At 48.0% G+C, this 19,907-nt stretch overlaps 2 protein-coding genes across 3 annotated transcripts; one reads left to right on the forward strand and one right to left on the reverse strand.

Moving 5' to 3' along the window:
- Positions 1-1,151: 1,151 nt before the first annotated feature.
- On the reverse strand, positions 1,152-4,480 carry arv1 (ARV1 fatty acid homeostasis modulator). The gene is made up of 5 exons (XM_076756376.1): positions 4,333-4,480; positions 3,788-3,907; positions 3,521-3,674; positions 2,765-2,989; positions 1,152-2,543 (listed from the first exon to the last, which is right to left on the reverse strand). Exons 1-5 carry the CDS (start codon positions 4,459-4,461, stop codon positions 2,416-2,418), a joined length of 756 nt encoding a protein of 251 aa, XP_076612491.1. The 5' UTR covers positions 4,462-4,480; the 3' UTR covers positions 1,152-2,415.
- Positions 4,481-5,340: 860 nt separating this feature from the next.
- On the forward strand, positions 5,341-18,303 carry ttc13 (tetratricopeptide repeat domain 13). 2 transcript variants are annotated; one of them, XM_076756081.1, is made up of 23 exons: positions 5,341-5,576; positions 6,628-6,722; positions 7,271-7,346; positions 7,432-7,502; positions 7,648-7,713; positions 8,689-8,781; positions 9,498-9,614; positions 9,702-9,812; positions 11,183-11,265; positions 11,412-11,553; positions 11,640-11,814; positions 11,914-12,070; positions 12,275-12,405; positions 12,488-12,620; positions 12,949-13,041; positions 13,184-13,267; positions 13,479-13,563; positions 13,929-14,035; positions 14,264-14,399; positions 14,554-14,633; positions 14,873-14,951; positions 15,479-15,558; positions 15,629-18,303. In XM_076756081.1, the coding sequence occupies exons 1-23, from the start codon at positions 5,408-5,410 to the stop codon at positions 15,741-15,743; spliced, it is 2,478 nt and encodes an 825-aa protein (XP_076612196.1). In that variant the 5' UTR covers positions 5,341-5,407; the 3' UTR covers positions 15,744-18,303. The 2 variants fall into 2 exon arrangements, with proteins under 2 accessions (XP_076612196.1, XP_076612195.1); XM_076756080.1 differs by having other exon boundaries at positions 5,392-5,576; positions 13,926-14,035.
- The last annotated feature ends 1,604 nt before the right edge of the window (positions 18,304-19,907 follow it).

Raw genomic sequence — 19,907 nt, forward strand, 5'->3', positions numbered from 1 at the left:
TCAGAGCGAGGCCCAGCAGAAGGCCTGTCCGTCACACACTGAGCTCCTGTTTCCTGCCCGGTCCGTCGATCCCAGTGAGGCCAGTCAAGAGACACCAGTTTGTGCTCCGGCTGTGGACATGCTGTCTCTGACCGAACACAAATCATTTATTTCAGGATGATTTAACAGTCCATCGTTTGTGCTGCTTCCTGCTCACACAGAATGAGCTTTAATTCATCACAGAGACGGAGGGACAGTCCACCGCTGGTCCAGACTGGAGAAGTTTAGAAGATGAATCCTGAAGATTTAAAGATGATCCTCTGACTTCTCCTCAAACACCAGCCTGATGGGATTGTCCTGAAATTTGGGGTTGGGGTTCGGACATTCCCATTAGCTTTAGCTTTAGCATTACGTTACAGTGCTGATTGGTAAATGTGAGCATAAAGATGGTGCAGATGTTAAACGTGAGCGTTAGAACTGTTAAACATCTGCATGGCTGTGAGCATGTTAGCATCTGACACTAGCATTTAGCCCAAAGACAGGTTCATCATGGCTGTGATTTGGGAACAGAGACTGATGGATGAGAAGTTCATCTGATGGATTAGGAGGTGAAAGGTTCATCATCAGACCTCCAGTCTGTACGTGTAAAAAGCTCACCTCCAGCAGTCAGACGGTCTTAGAGCTGACCTGGCTGCAGGTGGACTCCAGCTGCAGACCGCAGACCTGCTGAACGGCTGCGAGGTCGCTGCTGTTCCACCAATCGGATTTGTCAGATTAAAGCGCCGCACGCTTCAGGGACTGACCGGCACTCTCCAGACGCCATGTTTAGTCATACAGACAGAGCACGTGTCCGTTCCTCATTTCTGCTTCACTACAGGAAGAGAAAGGTCTGAAAATGTGATTTCTGAGTTTTTAATCAAAAGTATAATTTCAGTTTTTCAGCCTTCAGCTTCTCTGGCAGAAGACGTTTGTGTGTTTGGCTCAAACTGAGTTTGACGTTAAACTGATCCAGAGACCGAAGCTCAGATCCACCCGAGGCGAGGACACCCAGACACATTCCACAGCCGTGTGCTGTCTGCTCAGCTGTTCACGGGCCTGTCGTAACATGTGTGCACGTGCACAGGCAGCACGCACACACACACACACACACACACACACACATCTGAGCGATTCTGTTAAAATACAGATATTTTATTTCCTCTGACAGACAGTTCAGAGCGCACACATGAACAGTTTCTCAGATTGGCTCGAGTAAGTTCAACATTCACAACGTTAAATAAAAGTTAAGACTCGCTTTGAATATTTGGATTTTCTCTGGTTGAACCTGAATGTTTGATGAATCTGTGAATAAAACAGCTTCAGCTCAGATAAAATGCCAAGATGAAGGATTTGAACATTAACAGATGAGCGACACCTGAACAACTGAGAGGACACTTTTCTGAGTTCAGACTTCAGATTAATGTCAGAAAAAACACCAAAGACCGACATGAGAACAGTCAATGCACCAAAGCTCCGCCGATGACGTTAAACTGATGCAACACGCAGCCGTTTTGAATCATCTGTGAGGATCACTGGACGTGTTCGTCGGCTCGGCTGTCACTGCCTCTCGTCACGTGTCTGACAGGTTTCGGTCGTTCCTGCAGGTGATTCCTGTCATTCCACACACGCCAGGTGTGTTTCACAGGCCGTTCACATGCAGTCGCAGGCCTGCACACACGCTTCCTGCAGCGTGGTGATCTGATATGTAAATGGCTGCCTGCCTCTATTTGAACTGGCCTCCAGCTTTTATCAGTTTCATGTTGTTGGAAGTGACACGTTGGACAAAACAAACAATCTGAAGACGTCACCTGAGGCTCAACAATGAATCGACTCATCAACCTGATGATTATCACTGGATTTCAACATGGAAATAAATAAGAAAGTCATTCAAGTCAGCTTTATTTATCCAGTTATCCCCATTTCATCCTGACAGGATACCCTGTGTGTGTGTGTGTGTGTGTGTGTGTGTGTGTGTGTGTGTGTGTGTGTGTGTGCGTGCAGAATGTGCAGCCTGCTGCTGGTTCTTGTCCAAACAGTGAAGCTCTTCTCGGCTAATTACAACCTCGGGGTCTGAGTGGCTGCAGCTCCTCTGGGACTTTCTCTGCTAACTAATCAAATAAAGTCTCACAGGAATCTTCACCTGGGAGCTGAGTGTCCACTTTAAAACCACACAGGAGGAGAGCCGCCGCCTCCTCAACATCCCTGCAAACTGAAGACACATCATGTTCTCCAGAAAGAGCAGAAAAAAATTATCAGAACGTCTCTTCTTCTTCTGCTCTCTGTCTCTGTTTGAGGAGGAACATGAAGAACTTCTCCGGGTTCATTAAAAACTGCTTCTCCGGCACATGACGGACCCTGAGATCAGAGACATGTGTCCCGGCCCGACGAGGGGGACGTTCAGTCAAACGTGAAGACGTCCTGGAGGCTCCACGGCAGCTTGTGACAGGCCTGAGCCACACAGGTCTCCGACAGCAGGCCCAGACACACGGCCATCAACGCCAGACGCCTGCTGCTGTTCAGGATCACTGAGGAGGAGGAGGGAGAGGAGGAGGAGGAGGAGGAGGAGGAGGAAGAGGAGGACAAACACACTGTCAGTTTGTCTCTTCACACAACATGAAGACGACTCAAAATAGAGCAGTGACAAGATGAAACTCGCTGTCACGCTGAAAAGCTCTTTATGAAAAGCAGAAATCATCTCATCACAGGTGAACGAGCTCAGGTGTGTTTAACAGACGCGTCGTTCTACCTCTGACAGCCTGCGAGTTGGAGGTGAGCACAAACAGCTTGATGAGGCCCAGACACAGCGGCGAGTAGTCGTGCTCCCAGATGACGGCGGGGATGAGGAGGACCTTTCCGTAGCAGGACAGCAGCAGAGCTCTGAGGAGGAGGCCGAGCTCGAGGGTCCCGCCCCGCAGGAAGCCCACCACCAGCCACAGGAACCACAGCACGCCGCCGCAGAACGCCGCCAGCTCTGCACGAGCAACAGACGGACAGAGGGAGACACTTAGATCCTGATGAAACCGCTCAGTCAAAGTCTAGTCTAAATCACTGATTCATTCCACAAAATATAAACAGCAGATCATTAGAAAATCATGAAGTCTGACTGAGAGCTGAACAGAGCGTCCACTCTGCCTTCAGTTCTGATATTCAGGTGACGTTTCCGCCCTCGGGCCTTCTCCAGGATTCTTTAGGAGGGCCTGAGGGCCGAAACGTCACCTGACTAAAATAAGTGCACATGAAACCAGAGTGTGGTTTCAGGTTTGCTTCAGTGAGCTGCTCCTCACCACAAACCTTCTGTGCATTTTGTGTGAAGGATGAAAGTCAACTCTTTCACATGCAACCACGAGGAAACTTTTCTCTCAGAGGCGGCGCCGAATCCGCTAAAGGAATAAATGGTTTGATCGACTCTGAGGCGCTCCGTGTTCACCCTCAAACATTCACGATGATGCAAACAGTTTCACTCAGACAGACCAATGAACGAGCTCCGCTGTCGTGGTCTTACCCAGGGCGGCCAATCCAAACATGCCGTAGAACTCCCATTCCTTGGTGTACCTGATGATGTCAGCCGGGTCGCTGCTCTGCTCAGAGCCCTGCAGGTGAGACCACCTGAGGTACGCCTCGCACAGCAGGCAGAACACACACAACTTCCAGTGGATCTGCAGAAACACAGAAACACAGTGAGGAACACCTGAGGAACACCTGAACGCACGCACACACGACAGCATCTGCATGCAGAAGGCAGGGAGTGAAAGCAGCCGGTGTCACTTACGTTCAAGCTCGTGTTGAACAAAATGTGTCTGAACGCCTGCGTCTTGCACAAAATGGCATCAATCAGGATGATGACTGGGTCATATTCGATGTACCTGTCCACCGGCTTCTGGCACGACCCCTGCACACACACACACACACACACACACACACACAAATCAAGTCCAAGGCTGCAGCTGCAATAAAACTCCACCTCTCACGTTTATGAGGCTGCTGCTTCAGCGTGACACGACCATGTGAAGGATGTGCTTCTAATCATAACAGGAAAGAGCTCAGGTCATGTCGTCCGTGTTAACTTGACGTGTCGTCACAGTCTGTTTCCGCACAAGCAGTGAAGACACACACAGGAGCTTCACACCGTGACAAGACGTCCAGATTAGACGGTTCATTGACATATTATTATCCATGAATATCTACAAAAATAAAAGTTTTATGAAGCAGTAATAAGAGATCGAGGTGTTGCAGCTTTGATGCAAACCATGTTAGCTAATGTTAGCATGCTCATCATAAACAGTAACGTCAAACAGATGCAAATTGTTAACGTACACATATAGTTATCTTCAGGATGCCGTTCTTGTAATCCCTGTGGAGCTCCGATGACTTTTCGTTACACTCAACACACCTGAAGTCTCCTTTATCCATTCTTCGCCCTGTGAAACGAAACGCCGCTAGCATGAGACAACCAAAGCGGAAGTATTATACAGGTCCGCCTTCAAAATAAAAGAGCAGATTTGTCAGGGTCTGAAGGGTTGGAGCAGAGCTGGGTATTTTATGGCCCGCGGGCCACATCAGACTCTATGTCCCTGGCTTTGGATGAGAGCTGCCAGCTATTCCTCTTCTTACATGGGGTAACTACAGACTTCAAAATGACGGAGGAGCTGGCAGCCATGCAGTCAATGAAAGGGACAACAGCTGGAAGTGATTTGTTCACGGAGCTAAATGCATGTTTGGACAAGTGGGGACTGAAATGGGACAAGTTGGCAGGTGTGACGACGGATGGTTGTCCAAATGTGACAGGGACAAATGTTGGACTTTTGAAGAGAATGCAGACATCCTCAGACATTCAGCCAGATTTCAATGCACTTGTTCAGGACAGAGACAGACTGGATTTTTCACTGAAAAACATTAAAAGCACATGTTGTTTTTTGGATGAAGTTGACCAACTGCTGATGTTTAACATCCTTCAAAACACATTTTCAGTGTTTGTGAAGATGAACATGTTAAAAATAAAATGAAACACTGATGGAATGATTGATGATGATCAGTGACTGATGACCTAGCTAACATCAGTTAGCTAATTGGCTAGTTAGCTAATGCTAGCTAACTGATGCACTGAACTTAATTTTACCTCTCTCGATATATAAAAATGTGTATTTCGGTTTTAATTTCACTTAATTTGAAAGTTACAACGGAAAGAGTTTTCTGTTCATCTGGTCAGTTATGACACTGGAGGGGCCGGTTTGACAGCCGCAGAGCATATTGGGAAATGTAGTTTAAGCGTCCTCTCCCGCTGCCGTCTTCTTGTTGGCCTCCCGGAGGCTCGCGCGTTAGGGGGGCGTGTCCGTACTCTTTGTCGAACTGCAGAAGCTTCCGCTCTCTGGCGTCACACATGTAGACCAACATGGCCCCTGCCAGCCGGGCTGTTGTTGTGGTAGCGCTCTCACTGCTGTACCTGTGCCGGGAAATCCTTTCCTCCGAGTATTACTCCACTCTCACTTTGTTCAACAATGATTTCCACAAGCAGGGATGCAGCTCGCTGTCCGAGTGGGAAGAGTACGCGGCGGACTGCGGTAAAGTATCTGCTTTCGCTGTTACTTTGCCACGTCCTCCCCGATTCAGCTGTCACCGCGTAACCCGGCTAGCTTAACCGACTGTAAGCTAACGTTAAGAGGCTAATAACGACCAGCGGTGACAGCCCCGGAGAAGAAGCGCAGATGAGCTGCAGCTCGTCCTGCCGCAGAGGTTTAATGAGGTTTGAAGCAAAACGGAGTGGAAACACCGGAGAGGGAGTAAACCGATGTGCACAGAACAGGAAACTCAAACTCAACCACCAGCTCACCTACAAACTACATGTTTTAGTTCACCCCGAGAGGTCAACGCCAAACTCCAGTCAAAAAACAGCTAATTTTGGTCTCGCTTTGTTCGACCGCAAATTACCGCGGACTGCGGCTGACAGGTGAACTGGTTGTACAAGTTTAATGTTTCATGCTTTTGAGGTGAGTGCGGCTTGATTTCTTGCATCACTGCTGAACTGAAGAGATATTACCAGTGATTAGTGCAATATTTTAATGCACCCTAGCAGTGTTCCTGCATGGTTTAACCCGAGCGTAACATCATTTATGACCCCCTTAATGTGTATTTCCGCCTCTTCAATCATCAGCAGTGTTCAGTTTAATCCATCTCACTGGACACTGAACTAAAATTCACCTTTCCTCACTATCAAAGTTCAGTTGTATTCGTGTGGTAATGCAGTGGAGACTTGTTCACTATCAGTGGTTGCCTTCAGAAATACAGCATTATAACAGTTTTGGTATATTGGTTGTTTGGCAAGTTGCATGCAGTTTACAGTAAAGTGACCAAAATGTGCAAAATTACTGGTACGGGCCTTAAAGTAATGGACTTCAGGAAATGATGTTCCTTTAAAGATTAAAGATTTGAATGGAGTTTGGTGTGTGGTTCTCTCCATCGGATGATAGAAAGTTTTTTACAGTGAAGACTTGTTTATTCCTTCACTGTGAGCGAGGTCAGGTCTGCCTTGAAATGCTGTTTTACATATAACCTCAAATGGAAAATGTTGTTCGTGCTTCACATAATAAACACTCAGAATATTTGTGCTTCCAGAGTCCTCAATATTACAGTTGGAAGACCCAGAATGTGAAGAGGGAAGCAACCCGCCCTGCGAGTCGGTCTTCTCTCTTAATGCAGAGAAGATCCTGGTGAGAGCGCAGGCACACACACACACACACACACACACACACACACACACACACACATTAGAACAGCCTCTGTGATGCTGCTTTCTGTCGACTTTCTTGTGAAATAAATGTGAGCAGAGTTTGTCTCGTCCGTTGTCTCGTTGCCATTTCTCAAACACAAACTGCTGCCACAGAAACATTTGCATCCTGTCACATTTGCATGCCGTCGTGGTCTTCGCATCGTGTCCTGCTGCCGTGGAAACGAGTCTCTTGCTGAATTGCGCTGAATGTTTCTTCCTTGTTGGGTGGCAGTAAGCACCCCTGACATTATTTCTCTCGTCTGTGGGTTGGATTGTTCAGTGTAACCTTGAGTAATGCTCTTTAAAACCCTCGTTTAACTCCCCAAAACGTCCTTGGCGAAGCTTTTAATTCCAGCATTATTCACGCTGTAAATGTCATTTTCACACAGTGTGACATTCTGCCTTCACCACAGAGCTTCACTTTGCTTCCTGAGTGTCTCCTGATGTGTTTCCTCTTCTGTGCGTGATGTTTTTGTTCTGTCGTCTCAGAATCAGGCCAAGCTGTTTATAGAGCAGAAGAAAATCCCCTTCCCTGTCGACAACCACAACACCAACGAGGAGCTGGGTGAGTTTTCACGTCTGTATTTGAACTTTATTCACGCTGAGCACATTTGTCTTCCAGTTATTGATCGCCTGTTCTGTCGTTGCAGCTATCGGCTACGTTCTGATCGGAAACGGCCTTTATGATGAAGCCATCAAACACTTCTCGCTCTTACTTCAGGTGTGTTCGCAGCATTTGGCACGTTCACTCTCAGTACGTCTTTCAGGATTCTGCCGCCTCCTCTCCGTACAGCCAATCAAAACGCAGCTTCCTGCCTTTGCATTGAAGCCCAGAATGTCTTCCTGACGTGTTGTCTTTGCTGCAGGGTGACCCGGAGCTGGTCAGCGCCATCTATGGCCGAGGGATAGCTTACGGGAAGAAGAGTCTACAGGTGAGTGAACACAGCTGCACCGAGTCCATGTGTTCATCTCCTTCATCCAGTCATGTGTTCACAAAGTGGTGAACTCTCTTCATCCTCTGTGATCGACTGAGTCTTTCCAGGACGCCCCTTTCATACCCAATCATGATCCTCTCACCTGTTACCAATCAGCCTGTTCACCTGTGGAATGTTCCAAACAGGTGTTTTTGGAGCGTTCCACATCTTTCAGTCTGTGAAACGTGTTGCTGCGTCAGATTCACAATAAGAGATATTTACAGAAATCAATGAAGAACATGAAACATATTGACTTTGACTGTCCTCAGTGGGTCACGTTCAGGTTTGTTGGCGTTGGACAGAATCTCGGCTGTTTGTGATCAGACTCGTATTTCATGGTTCTGTTCTTTTTCTGCGCCTGCGAAGCATCAAGGTCACCTCATTTACTGATTTACTCACCGCCCATTAAAGCACAGGTGAAATGTGCTGTCAGTCTTCAGGTCCATAAAAACATTTCCGGTCTCATAAACCCAATAATGACGTCACGACGAAGACGGAGATATGAGGAGTTTCTCTGAGGAGTGAGTGTGTCAGACACAAACACACCTTCACAGCTGAGCTGGACTCTGTCTGTCTGTGCGTCTGTCCACGCCTCTGTTTGATTCTCAGTGTTTTTCTCCTCGTGTTGGTTTTGTGTCTGAACGGTCTGAAAATTAGGTTTGAAACAGCTTTTCTTCTGCTGTCTGGCAGCAGCTTCGTCTCTGCCTGTTCTCGATGCCTTTGGTTGTGAGTGAGAGGCGTCCTGACGGCGGCAGGTTCAGGTAGACGCCCGGTGAGCTCACGTCCAGCGTGCCTCGACTGCTGAGTGTGTCCTCCAGAGAAAAGGCCGGACAGCAGATTTAGGGGTTTCTGTCTGTTTGTGGTTCTGCTGCAGCTCCGTTCACTTCATATTACAGGATGTAACCGCCTCCCCTTCCTGTGTCTCCATCCCAGGACATCAAGAACGCTGACTTGGCGTTGTACGAGCTCAACCGAGTCATCACTCTGGAGCCCAACTGGCCCGAAGTCTACGAGCAGAGAGCAGAGGTGAGGCCGACCCCCTGGAAGCAGCCAGTTATTGATCGTGGTCTGACCTCTGAAGCTCGTCCTCACGTCGACACCGTAAGACGACGGCTCAGAACAACACAGGATGTCATTTAACCGATGACGTTTCCACACGTAGAGCGAGTTCAGCCGGGGAGCTTCACTGTTTAGAGCTGATTACTGATCTGCACCATACCTGATCAGACGTCCAATCAGCAGAGCCTTGCTGGCGTCTCTACCGTGTCATTGGCTCTCAGAGGTTGTAGTGCGGCTGAACGTCGCTCATGCAGGATGTTCAGGATGTTTCCAGGCTGTGAAAGGAGAGAAGAAGAAATCAGCAAATCGCTGCAGTCTGAACTGTTGGTTAATGATGCACAAGAGACAGAAAACATGTAAATATTTAGATTTACAGCAAATACTCATAATTACCCTGTGTGAGAGGAAATACTGCACACATGAATGTCAGACAGAAGAAGTCGATCACAGCCAGCATTTTTCGACCTTTTCTGTCTTCAGGTGAACGTGTGTGATGTCACGATCAAACCAGCTTTTCTCAATCTGCTGCAGTTTGAAAACAAATGAAGAGGTGTTCAGGATGTTTTTGTCTTTACGTGTGTGTGTGTGTGTGTGTGTGTGCGTGTGTGCGTGTGTGTGTGTGCGTGCGTGCGTGCGTGCGTGCGTGCGTGCGTGTGTGTGTGCGCGCGCGCGTGTGTGTGCAGATCCTGTCTCCTCTGGGTCGTATCAGCGAGGCTCTGGCTGATCTGACCAAAGCCATCCAGCTGCAGCCGTCGGCCCGTCTCTACAGACACAGAGGAACGCTGCTCTTCATCTCAGAGGTCAGGTTATCGACGCTCTGAACGTCATGCGTACGCGTCCTCACGCTGGGCGCCCGCGCTGAGCCCGTGCTTTGTCTCCCCCCTCAGGACTACGTGGCAGCCATGGAGGACTTCCAGCAGTCTCTGGAGCTGAAGAAGAACCAGCCCATCGCCATGCTGTATAAAGGCCTCACCTTCTTCCACAGAGGAATGCTCAAGGTCAGTTCAGAAACCAGCCACTGAGGCACAAACCCTCTGATTTACACACTGAGTGATGAGTGAGTGACTCTGCTGCATTTCAGAGCCTCATTTGTGCTTTTTATGAACGATCGATGTGAAAGGATCCCTGTGTTCACTGCTGTGCTGGAAATGTTTCAAGGCACTTTAAATGAGTGTTTTATGTCAGAAACTGGTGAAAACTAAAAACAAGGACACTAATTGATATTATCTCTGCATCACTGAGGCATAAGGCAAAAGTTGAAATGAGATCATTGACTTTAAATGTCAGTCAGGACGTGAAGCTCATGTGAAACGTGGCTGATGTGTTCACTGAGCAGGCAGAGCAGCCCTCAGGTCGCCGAGCCTCCTGGTAGGAAGAGGATGCTGAGCAGAGCGCAGCTTCCTGTGTGTTTGTTGAGCTCGTAAACTGATCGCGAAGCAGCAGCTGAGTGCTCGTCTGTGGTTCGCTGCAGCAGCTCAAACAGATCAAGAGCCAGCGCTCATTTTGCCTTGAAAAGCAAAAATAAAATGTTGATTTTGTCATCGTGGAGACTGTGTGTCACACTTTGATCAGCTCAGAGCTCCTTCGCTCGCTGTGTCTGATCCGACCACGTGTGTGTTTGAGGTTTATCACCTCTGCTCGCACTGAGCTGACCGGCTTCCTGTGGGACTCCCTGCGCTGCACCTGCAGGCGCAGAGAAAGAGGCAGCGGCTGATTGGACGCTCGCTCTGACTCTTCATGACGGTGGAATCTGCTCCATCCTGACATCCGAACTTTCATTTCATTTACACTGAACAAAGCTGCTGTTAATGGAACTTTTTCAGGATGTAGATCATCAAACAGGAGCTTTGGATGTTTTTTTTGTGCGTGGCTCTGTTAACAGCCTGTAGTGTATATAAAAGCCTCTGGTCCGGTCTGAAGACCTGGTGTTGATCCAGATGAGTGTAGCTTTGGATGAAAGCAGTTCATTCGAAATGCAGCTTTGGGGTCTGAGCCGAGCAGGTTTCTCTGATCTCTATCCATCGGTCTGATAACATGAGGATGATGTTCAGATCTGCACATTAAGCCTGCGGGTCTGTGACAGAGCTGCTGTGAGGCAGTGTGAGAAGGTCTGTCTGATGGCTTTAAAAGTCTGTAACTCAAAGAGCAGACGGCCGGTGAGCAGCCGCTGACCGGAGGTCACACAGGTCATTCCAAACGTGATGATAAAAGCTGGTAAAAGTCTCACTGATGCTGAATTTGTAGAAACCTGCGTGCGTCTCTGGATGGACGCTGACTCAGACTCTCATGTCCATCAACGCGTCCTCTTGTGTAACATCCTGTCAGCTGTGTGTCGTCACTCTTAGCTCGGTGTGTTTTCTCTCTTCAGGAAGCCATCGAGACATTCAAAGAGGCCCTGAAGCTGAAGTCTGACTTCATCGACGCCTATAAGAGCCTGGGACAGGCCTACAGGTCAGCGCTCTGCGGGTTCACTGCTCGTTTCACCGCTTTTTAGCCGACAGGTCGACACACTGTGTGCGTTGGTATTTAAGGAATTGAGAGTCGGACCTTTTCCCCTCTGCCTGACTAACCACGTGTGCTCTGTCTTCCTCTTTCAGAGAGCTGGGTGATTTTGAGTCAGCGATGGAGAGCTTCCAGAAGGCCCTCATGCTCAACCAGAACCACATCCAGTCTCTCCAGCTCCGAGGCATGATGCTGTACCACCACGGCTCCCTGCAGGAGGCCATCGGCAACTTCAAGGTACGACAGTCCGTCTTACTCCAGCCGGTGTGCTGCGCCATGGCTTCTGTTTTTCACCTTTTCTCCTCCTGCCAATCGCCTTCCAGAGGTGTCTTCAGCTGGAGCCTTACAACGAGGTGTGTCAGTACATGAAGGGCTTAAGTCACGTGGCCATGGGGCAGTTCTACGAGGGCATCAAAGCTCAGACTAAAGTCATGTTGAACGACCCTCTGCTGGGGCAGAAGGCCAGCTCCGAATACCTCAAAGTGAAATACCTCAGAGGTATCAGACACACACCTGGAAACCTCTCCATTTCTGAAACACCTCACTTTATACTGTAATCTCAGATTCTGTGCCTGCTGTGCCTCGTCTGTCTGCCAGAGTACTCTCGGTACCTGCACTCCCACCTGGACGTCCCGGTCGCAGAGTACAACGTGGACCAGGACTTACCGGGGAACTTTAAGAACCACTGGGCCAAGAATCTGCCTTTTCTCATAGACGACTACGAGGAGCAGCCCGGCCTGCAGCCACATATCAAGTAGGTTTGATGGAGCCGTGACAGCCGAGCAGCGGCAGCACGGACTTTGACATCAGCCGTAAGACGTCTTTGTCCCTGCAGATAAACCCTGAGACAGTCACGTTGTTCCTCAGATGTTTTCACTCGTGTACGAAGACGTTTCAGAGGTTGAGACGTGCCCTCAACTAAACTGACCAAGTCCGTCTTCCTGTCTCTGCTTTGCAGGGACGTCCTGCCGCAGAACTTCGACAGCTACAGCAGCGACGTCCAGAAGCTGATCTGCACAGCCGACCACCTGGGGGCGCTCATGCAGTACGACACCCCTGGTTTCTTACCGAACAGGAGAATCCACAGAGGTACTGCTGCCACTCTGCGGCTCAGACAGACGTTTGATGTCAGCAGCGGCGGTTAAAGCCGGAGCTGTTTGTGCTTTTTCAGCCATGGGTTTAGCAACGCTGGAGGTGATGCAGGCGATGCAGCGGACGTGGAGCAACTCCAAAGTGCGAGTCAACGGCAAGACCCGGCAAATGCAGTGGAGAGACATGTTCGACATAGCTGTGAAATGGAGGAGGTGAGGACTTTTACCCACGTCCTTTTTTCACAAACAGATGAGTGTCACACAATTCAAAGACATGATGGACCAGATTTCCACGCATGTTTTGGGGTCTGGAGGGCAGAGTTACTGGATTTTCATAAAGATCTTTGTAGACCAGGATCAGTTGACAGACTGAAGCTGAGAAGTCCGTCACTAAAACCTCTGAACTGTTCGATTTCAGTCAGTGTAACACGAACCAAACACAGACGTGGACCAAAGGAAACGTCTGACCTCAGCAGACAAACCGTTGGTTGAATTTCAGTGTTTTGACAGACTGAACAGGTTTTTCTCTCTGTGCTTGCAGGATCGCCGATCCAGACCAGCCAGTTCTGTGGTTAGACCAGATGCCCGCCAGGAGTCTGAGCCGAGGCTTCAACAATCACATCAATCTCATCAGGTAAGAATTTGACCCGGAGGACGGCGTCCGTCCCGTGTGGCCTGAGTTCAGGCTTCTTCTCGACTGTCGCTGAAAGTAAAGGTCAAAGATGGAAAACCTGCTTTCCTGACAGTTTGTCCTCCTGTCTGTCTTTGTCCTTCAGGGGACAGATTATCAACATCAGATACCTGGCATACTTTGACAACATCCTCGACTTCATCAAAGACAGAATACTGGTGTACCACGGGTAAAGTCCTCCACTCTTTGTCTTCTGAAACACACTTATGTCAAGTCCACGTTGAGCGAGCGCGGTGACATCAGCACGTCTCAGCGCCGTCAGGTTGACGTGCGTCGCCCTGATGCTGCCTGCAGAGCAGACGTCTTCCTGCAGTCCTTATTCATGTTGCATGAGCGCGTTGACGAAGCGAATATTTTCTAACCGCTTGTTGTTTTCTCAGCGCGTACAACCCCAGAGGACTGCTGGAGGTCCGCCAGGCTCTGGAAAACGTGAATAAAGTCGAAGACCTGCTTCCTATAATGAAGGTAAGGACGAACAGTTGAGAGGAAAGCAAACAGAGACTCAGAGATGATGAGCGCATGTCTGAATGAACCGGATTCATTTATGATGGTTTATTTATTGCGCAGCAGTAGAAAAGTTGGAAACACAGGAGCTTTCCCAGCCCGAGCCGTGTGTTCACGTCAACATTCTCACATCATCTCACTTAATCTCGCGTGATTTCATGAATCCAAAGGGTCTGCAGACGGACCTTCTCGCCGGGCTGCTGCTCGCAGTGTCTCCAGCTGGTGGCGGTAACGCGCCGCCAAGCTGCTTCGCTGACTTCAAGCCTCTCAGCAGCAGAAACTCAGGATGGCTGTTTGTGTGTTTGTGTGTTTATTTCCTGAAGCAGTTCAACAGTAAAACCAGAGATGGCTTCACGGTCAACTCCAAGGTGCCGAGCACGAAGGATCCTGGGAAAGAGTACGACGGCTTCACCATCACCATCACTGGAGACAGGTGCAGCGCCCTCAGCATTTTATCGATCTGAGCAGAGACGGCACCAACACGGGTCACCTCTTCAGTGAATATATGTGAAATATAACAGTGAAATGTGTAAATATTGGCGGGTCGGCAGGTGTTAATGAGGTTAGAACTCATTGTTACAGCAGCTGTTTGGTTTCACAGGAAGTCTGCAGCTCGTTTGGGCTGACGACAGAGGAAGATGAACTCTTTGATGTGTTTCAGGGTGGGCAACATGTTGTTCTCAGTGGAGACTCAGACGACCGAAGAGCGGACGCAGCAGTACCAGTCTGAGGTCGAGTCCCTCTACAAGGACCTCACCGCCAAAGGAAAGGCCTTGATGCTGTCCACTGAACTCGGGGTAAGATTCGTCTCCACGCTCAGCTGGAAGCTTGTGACGTTTCTGTAATCAACTCCAGCAGAGACGTGAAGGAAGAGCCTCGACGGATTGGAGCTGATCTGCTCTGCTCTCTCTCCGTCCTGTCAGCTGACTGTGATGTCCTTTGTTCTTTCAGGATGCAGACGCTGTGTGTAACCTGATCCTCTCCTTGGTTTATTACTTCTGCAACCTCATGCCGCTGTCCAGAGGGTCCAGGTAAAGACGAAACCTTCCATCATTTCATGAGCCGTGAAGGCGATAGCTTACCTTTAAACCACGTGGATAACGTGACGTGGCAGCGTGAGGAGCCGAGCAGGCCTGTTGGTGCTCTGTGATCCTCAAACTTGTGATTTCAGGTCATGAAAGTCCAACATGTTTCACAGTAAAGACGAAGCTTTTCTGTCCGTCCACGCGGTGACGTCATTCTGATCTGCTGCTTTCCTGCCTCTCCTCAGCGTGGTGGCGTACTCAGTCGTGATGGGAGCACTGATGGCCAGCGGCAAAGAGGTCATCGGTCGGATCCCGAAAGGAAAGGTCAGAATAAATTCACCTCCTCAGGTCAGCGTGACGCTCCAGAGTCACCTCAGAGGCAGGATGCTGCCGAGGGACAAACCTTTTCGTGACGGCTTTTATTCACATGAAACTGTGAATGAGATGAAAAGATGATTCTTCTCATGGGATCAGTCTGCTGGACCGAGGCGGCGGGTCACATGACGCGGTCCAACCACCTTTAGGAAAAGTCTTTACTCTTAACAGGTTTTCTGGGCTGCTGTGGTTGAAACCTTTGACATCAACAGAACTAATTTCCACCTTCTTATCAGAGTTTGAAGACGACTGAGGTCGGTTTAGACCTCCAGACGTCTCCCTGCAGGAAATAATAGTACTTGAAGATAGTGAACATCAAAGTGAGGAAACAGCTTCTTAACGTCAGTGTCATCGAAAAGCTTCGTTTCTACCTGCAGCAGGTGTCTTTGAGTTCTTCGTCCTGCTGTTCGTCGGTGCAGGACGCTCGTTCAGCAGACAGACGTCTTTCTAACATCTTTGTGTTGATTCTGTTTCAGCTGGTGGATTTTGAAGCCATGACCACGTCCAGTCCAGACAGCTTCAGTAAAACGGCGAAGACGTGGATGAATCTGAAGAGGTAGGACGACGGAACGCGTCGAGTGTTTGTCGCTCTCAGAGACGTCTTTAACTCTCTTCTTCCTCAACAGTTTGCCAGGTTGGTACCAGAGTCTTCCTTCTGTCGCAGAGACGTTCCCGTCCACCAGGACGATGATCGAGGTTCTCAACACAGACGCGTCGTCTCACTGTCCAAAGAAGTCCTAACAGGACTTCACGCGGGACAGAAGGCGCTTTGTTCAAGTCTTAATCATGGAGCTTCTGCGCTGGGCAGATCAGAGGGACTCTCTTCTTCTGCAACACAAACAAACCGGACACATTCTCCAAAAGCCTCCGAGCTTTAATGCTAATTATTCTCATTTTAAGAGGGAAAATCCAACGTCAGGAAGCAGGAAGTGTCTCCTGAGACACTGACAAATTCAAAGAGACTTTTCCTCCCTGAAGTCGTGACATGATTTGATTTGTGGAAAACTACAGTTAGTCTTATTTTGAAGTCAGATCGCCCCTAAATCATCTCAGTTCTCTGTCATCCTCCCTTAAAGAGTAACTCTGGTCCTGCTAAACCTGGACTCTGGTCTGGTTGAATGACTAACGGGGACAGAAGGTTTGGAGCTGGTCCAGTCGACGGTCCGCTGCAGTGAATCCTGTCAAAGCCACAAACAGGCTCGTCCTGACCAGCAGCTCCTCTGCTCTGTGGCCTAAAATCACTGTTTTCCTCAGTGCAGTCTGCTTTGAACATCCAGCAGCTGATTCAGGTTCAACAGATTTTACTCTCCAAAATGCTGTCAGACAGGTAGAATCACAGCCTGTGGACGGACTGACGGACACACGGAGGATCGTCCTCTGCAGCCTGGTTAGAGTCCACTGCACCAGTTCCAAAACCTTTTCACCTTTTAGTCATTTAGAGCCCAAAATATGTCAAATAAACGACAGAATTAGCCTTTAAATGGCCTCCAAAGAGCAGCAGTCACTGACACGTTGTGTTCACATGTTAACTCTGCGGCTGTGAATCAACCCCAACTGGGATCCAGTTCAGAACGTGCTGGTTTGCATCCAGACTGGCTTTATTTCCCAGGTCTTACTCTTTTTTGAATTTGAGCTCAAAATGTTTTTAAAGTTCAGTGTTGAATCAGTCTTTTGTTCAGGCAGAAAAACTCTTGACCTCTGGGTTCCTGTGACGACTCCGCTGTGATTCAGTCCCAGTGTTTCCATGACGGGGGACATTAGTGTCCCAGTTTGGGACACTGATTCTGTCCTCTGTCTGTCTCTGCTGCACAGGCCGAGACTCCCGAAGCACAAAGTCCAGCTCGTCAACAGACGGCGTTAAAATCCTCCTTTAAGACCACCTTCAATTAGTTGAGGATTTTTGCATTGACACAAATTTCCGCTAATAATTGGCGCACACACACACACACACACACACACACACACACACACACACACACACAGTCCGGCCTGTCAGCAGAAAGGGGGTTGGACACACAAACCTTCAGGGCTTTTAATTCCTCTTGGATGCTTGAAGCAGCCTCTTTTCTTTCCGTTGCTCGTCTTTCTTGTCGTGTTGATCCTGTTCTCTGTCAGTGTGACCAGTGAAGGTTGATGTGAAGCTGGTTGGCTGCTGAACTGGTCTGAGCGCAGCAGGCAGAGACATAAAGTCTCCTGTAGGACTGAAAGGTTTGTCAGCTAATCGATGGTTCGATGACAGAAATGAAAGCAGAAATACCACTTTCCAGATTTCAGCTCCTCAAATGTGAAGATTTTTTGTCGTTAGAAATCAAATAAATGTCAGTTTTATGTGAGACAAAAGGAGCTTGAAGACGAAGCGTTTTCTGATTTGAGTGTTTTGTTTGGTTTTCCTTCTGGTTTTCTGTCTTCGCTCTCGTTCCTTTTTCCTGGACTGGACGCCCTCTGCTGGACGTTTATTGATGATCTGGTGGGTTAAATTTGCTCGTTTGAGGCGTTCACAGCAGAGGAACGAGCTCACATTCCTCCACGTGTCTTAACCCTCAAAGGCCGTCTGTATGTGATGGTTCCTGGTCCAGGAAGTGACCTCACGCCAGCAGATTTCTGTCTTGTGGAGCTCACAGATATCTCAGAACTGGATGAAGAGGACTTTTATTTTAGCTTAAATTGGCTTCAGAGTTGAGTGTTTGTGTCTGGTTTTCTCTGGAGTGAATGTTTGAAGTGGTCGGATTCGTTGACGAGGCTGAATTCTGGGACTTAACGAGATAAAAATCACCAAACTGACTTTGTGATTTTGATGATTCCAGATGATTTTTGTCTTTTAGTCTGCGGTGGTCCTGTGAGGGAAGTGCAGGAGGTGTGATGTTTACATGCACTGAGGCGACTGCTGGCTGCGTTTTAAAGACTCATCAGTGTTGGTTTAAGCACAAGGAGGAAGTGTGTGTGTGCTGCAGGTAACTCACCTGGGCTCAGTCTTTCCTTCAGTGAATTTGAGGCCTTTAATGCTGAAGTGGCGTCACTGACGGTCGTGTTAATGCTGCAGTTCTTAATGGAATGTCCACTTTCCTCATTTAGTCATTCACTGATTCCACGAAGTCGGAGCAAATCGACCTTTTCGATGACACGTCGACTTGATTTCCTGCTTCCCTGACAGCCAGACTCATTTCCTCCCTCACATTGATGATTGTGACCCAGTCATGAAGTGCTTCGACGGGCTTCAGAGCTCCAAACTTGAAGGAGGGAATGTTTTATTGAACGAGTGAATGAATGTTCAGCAGTCAATAAAACTGGATGACAGTTTTAACCGGCTCTGTCCTTCTGTTCCTGAAAGCTTTTATTTTCCAGGAAAAGTCTGCGGAGGCCCGCTGAGCTGAGAGCAAACAAGCCAATAAAAAGTGTCGAAACTGGGCAACAGTCAGTCCCAGTTATGAGACGTGACCTCCTGAATTAACGTTAAAAAGATGCCGAGTCAGCACCGACGAAGTAAAGCTGGGACGTTAAGACAAAATTCTGACTTCCTAAAATGAAATTATGAGCTAGAAAAACTTAAATTTATGTGACATGAAACTTCATTTTGTCTCATTAAGTCAAAGTTTTGAGACACTAAATCAACATTTGACTTTCAGGTTAAATTGATGATGAGACGCTGATGATTGAAGTCAAATGTTCAATGATGTGGATTCATGAGTATTTGTATTTTTATCGTTCTTCCAGGCGAAGTGGACTGACAATGACTGAACCATCCTCAACTTGATGAGGATAATAAAACCTGAATCATATAAAGATCCAGTACGACCTCATGATCTTAAACCTGCCTGTCACTGTGACCCAGCAGATTCAGGTCCAGTTCTGGACACCTCGATCAGGGTCAGAGGCTCCTGTTGGATCTCATGTAGTTTAACTTCAATCTCACAGTAATTATTCACTCAGGAAAACAAAGTGTAACTGCTTCACACTGAAAGGTGCTTTTCTAAGTTTTATCGTCCAAAAGATTAAACTCTGACAAACAGGACGGAACAAGATCTGAGACAGAAGGAGGACACGAGACGACGACAGGAGACTCAAAGCTGAAAGCAGAGATAAAGACTCCTGAATGTTCTCTGACGTCTCTGACAGCTGCACTCGTCCAGGGCTCATTTTAATGAGGACAGCACACCACAGACTCGTCCTGTCTTTGTCATCCTGTGGCTTGAATTGGATGAACTCTGTCACGATTCTTTACTTTGGGTTTTCTGAAGATCTCATGGATCCATCCGACCATCCTAAAGATGATAATAAAAATAAGATTTTAATGATGTAAAGATCCAAAACAACCTGCTACAATCTACTGAAGACTCATGATAATCTGATGAAGTCTGAATATTATTTTATAATCTGCTTCAGTGGATTAAATGTACCTGTGAGTGTGGAGCAGCAGATTCGGGTCAGAGGCTCCTGTTGGACCTTGTGTTTAACTTCAGTCTCAGTAATTATTCACTCAGGAGACAAAGTGTGACTGTTTCACACTGAGAGCTGTGAAAACATCGACGCTCAACCACGTGTAGTGTTCATTAACAGCATGTTAGATTTCTTCATGGCAGACTGGCAGGTGAGGCAACGCAGCCACAAACAGCTGCCAGACAAATATAACACATTAATAATGTGGAAAAATCAAATCAAGTCAGATTTGCTCGACATCGTTTGTTATCACTGCTTAAAAGATGAAGAATCAGACTCTCTTCCATAAAGCCGTGGATAAAAAGAGGTGTGTGAGCTCTGTTTCAGTGGCTTTTATTCTCACATCTCCTGCTGACAATGAAAAAAAGCAGGTTTCTGAACTTTACTGCAGTTATTTCCATTTTTTTGGTCTTTATTTTACATTTCAGAGGTTAATTTCGTAGTTTTTCCTCCTCAGTCTCAGACTAACAG

Source organism: Chaetodon auriga, chromosome 18 (genome assembly GCF_051107435.1).
Source record: "Chaetodon auriga isolate fChaAug3 chromosome 18, fChaAug3.hap1, whole genome shotgun sequence".
Classification (NCBI taxonomy): domain Eukaryota; kingdom Metazoa; phylum Chordata; class Actinopteri; order Chaetodontiformes; family Chaetodontidae; genus Chaetodon; species Chaetodon auriga.

Excerpts from the sequence above, each read along its gene's own strand:
- arv1 (XM_076756376.1), bottom strand. The coding sequence starts at position 4,461 with ATGCTAGCGGCGTTTCGTTTCACAGGGCGAAGAATGGATAAAGGAGAC. Across the intron at positions 3,908-4,332 it reads TCCTGAAGATAACTATATGT|GGGTCGTGCCAGAAGCCGGT; the intron begins GTACGTTAACAA and ends GTGTGTGTGCAG. Across the intron at positions 2,990-3,520 it reads GTTTGGATTGGCCGCCCTGG|AGCTGGCGGCGTTCTGCGGC; the intron begins GTAAGACCACGA and ends TTGCTCGTGCAG.
- ttc13 (XM_076756080.1), top strand. The coding sequence starts at position 5,408 with ATGGCCCCTGCCAGCCGGGCTGTTGTTGTGGTAGCGCTCTCACTGCTG. Across the intron at positions 7,347-7,431 it reads CAACACCAACGAGGAGCTGG|CTATCGGCTACGTTCTGATC; the intron begins GTGAGTTTTCAC and ends CTGTCGTTGCAG. Across the intron at positions 7,714-8,688 it reads ACGGGAAGAAGAGTCTACAG|GACATCAAGAACGCTGACTT; the intron begins GTGAGTGAACAC and ends TCTCCATCCCAG.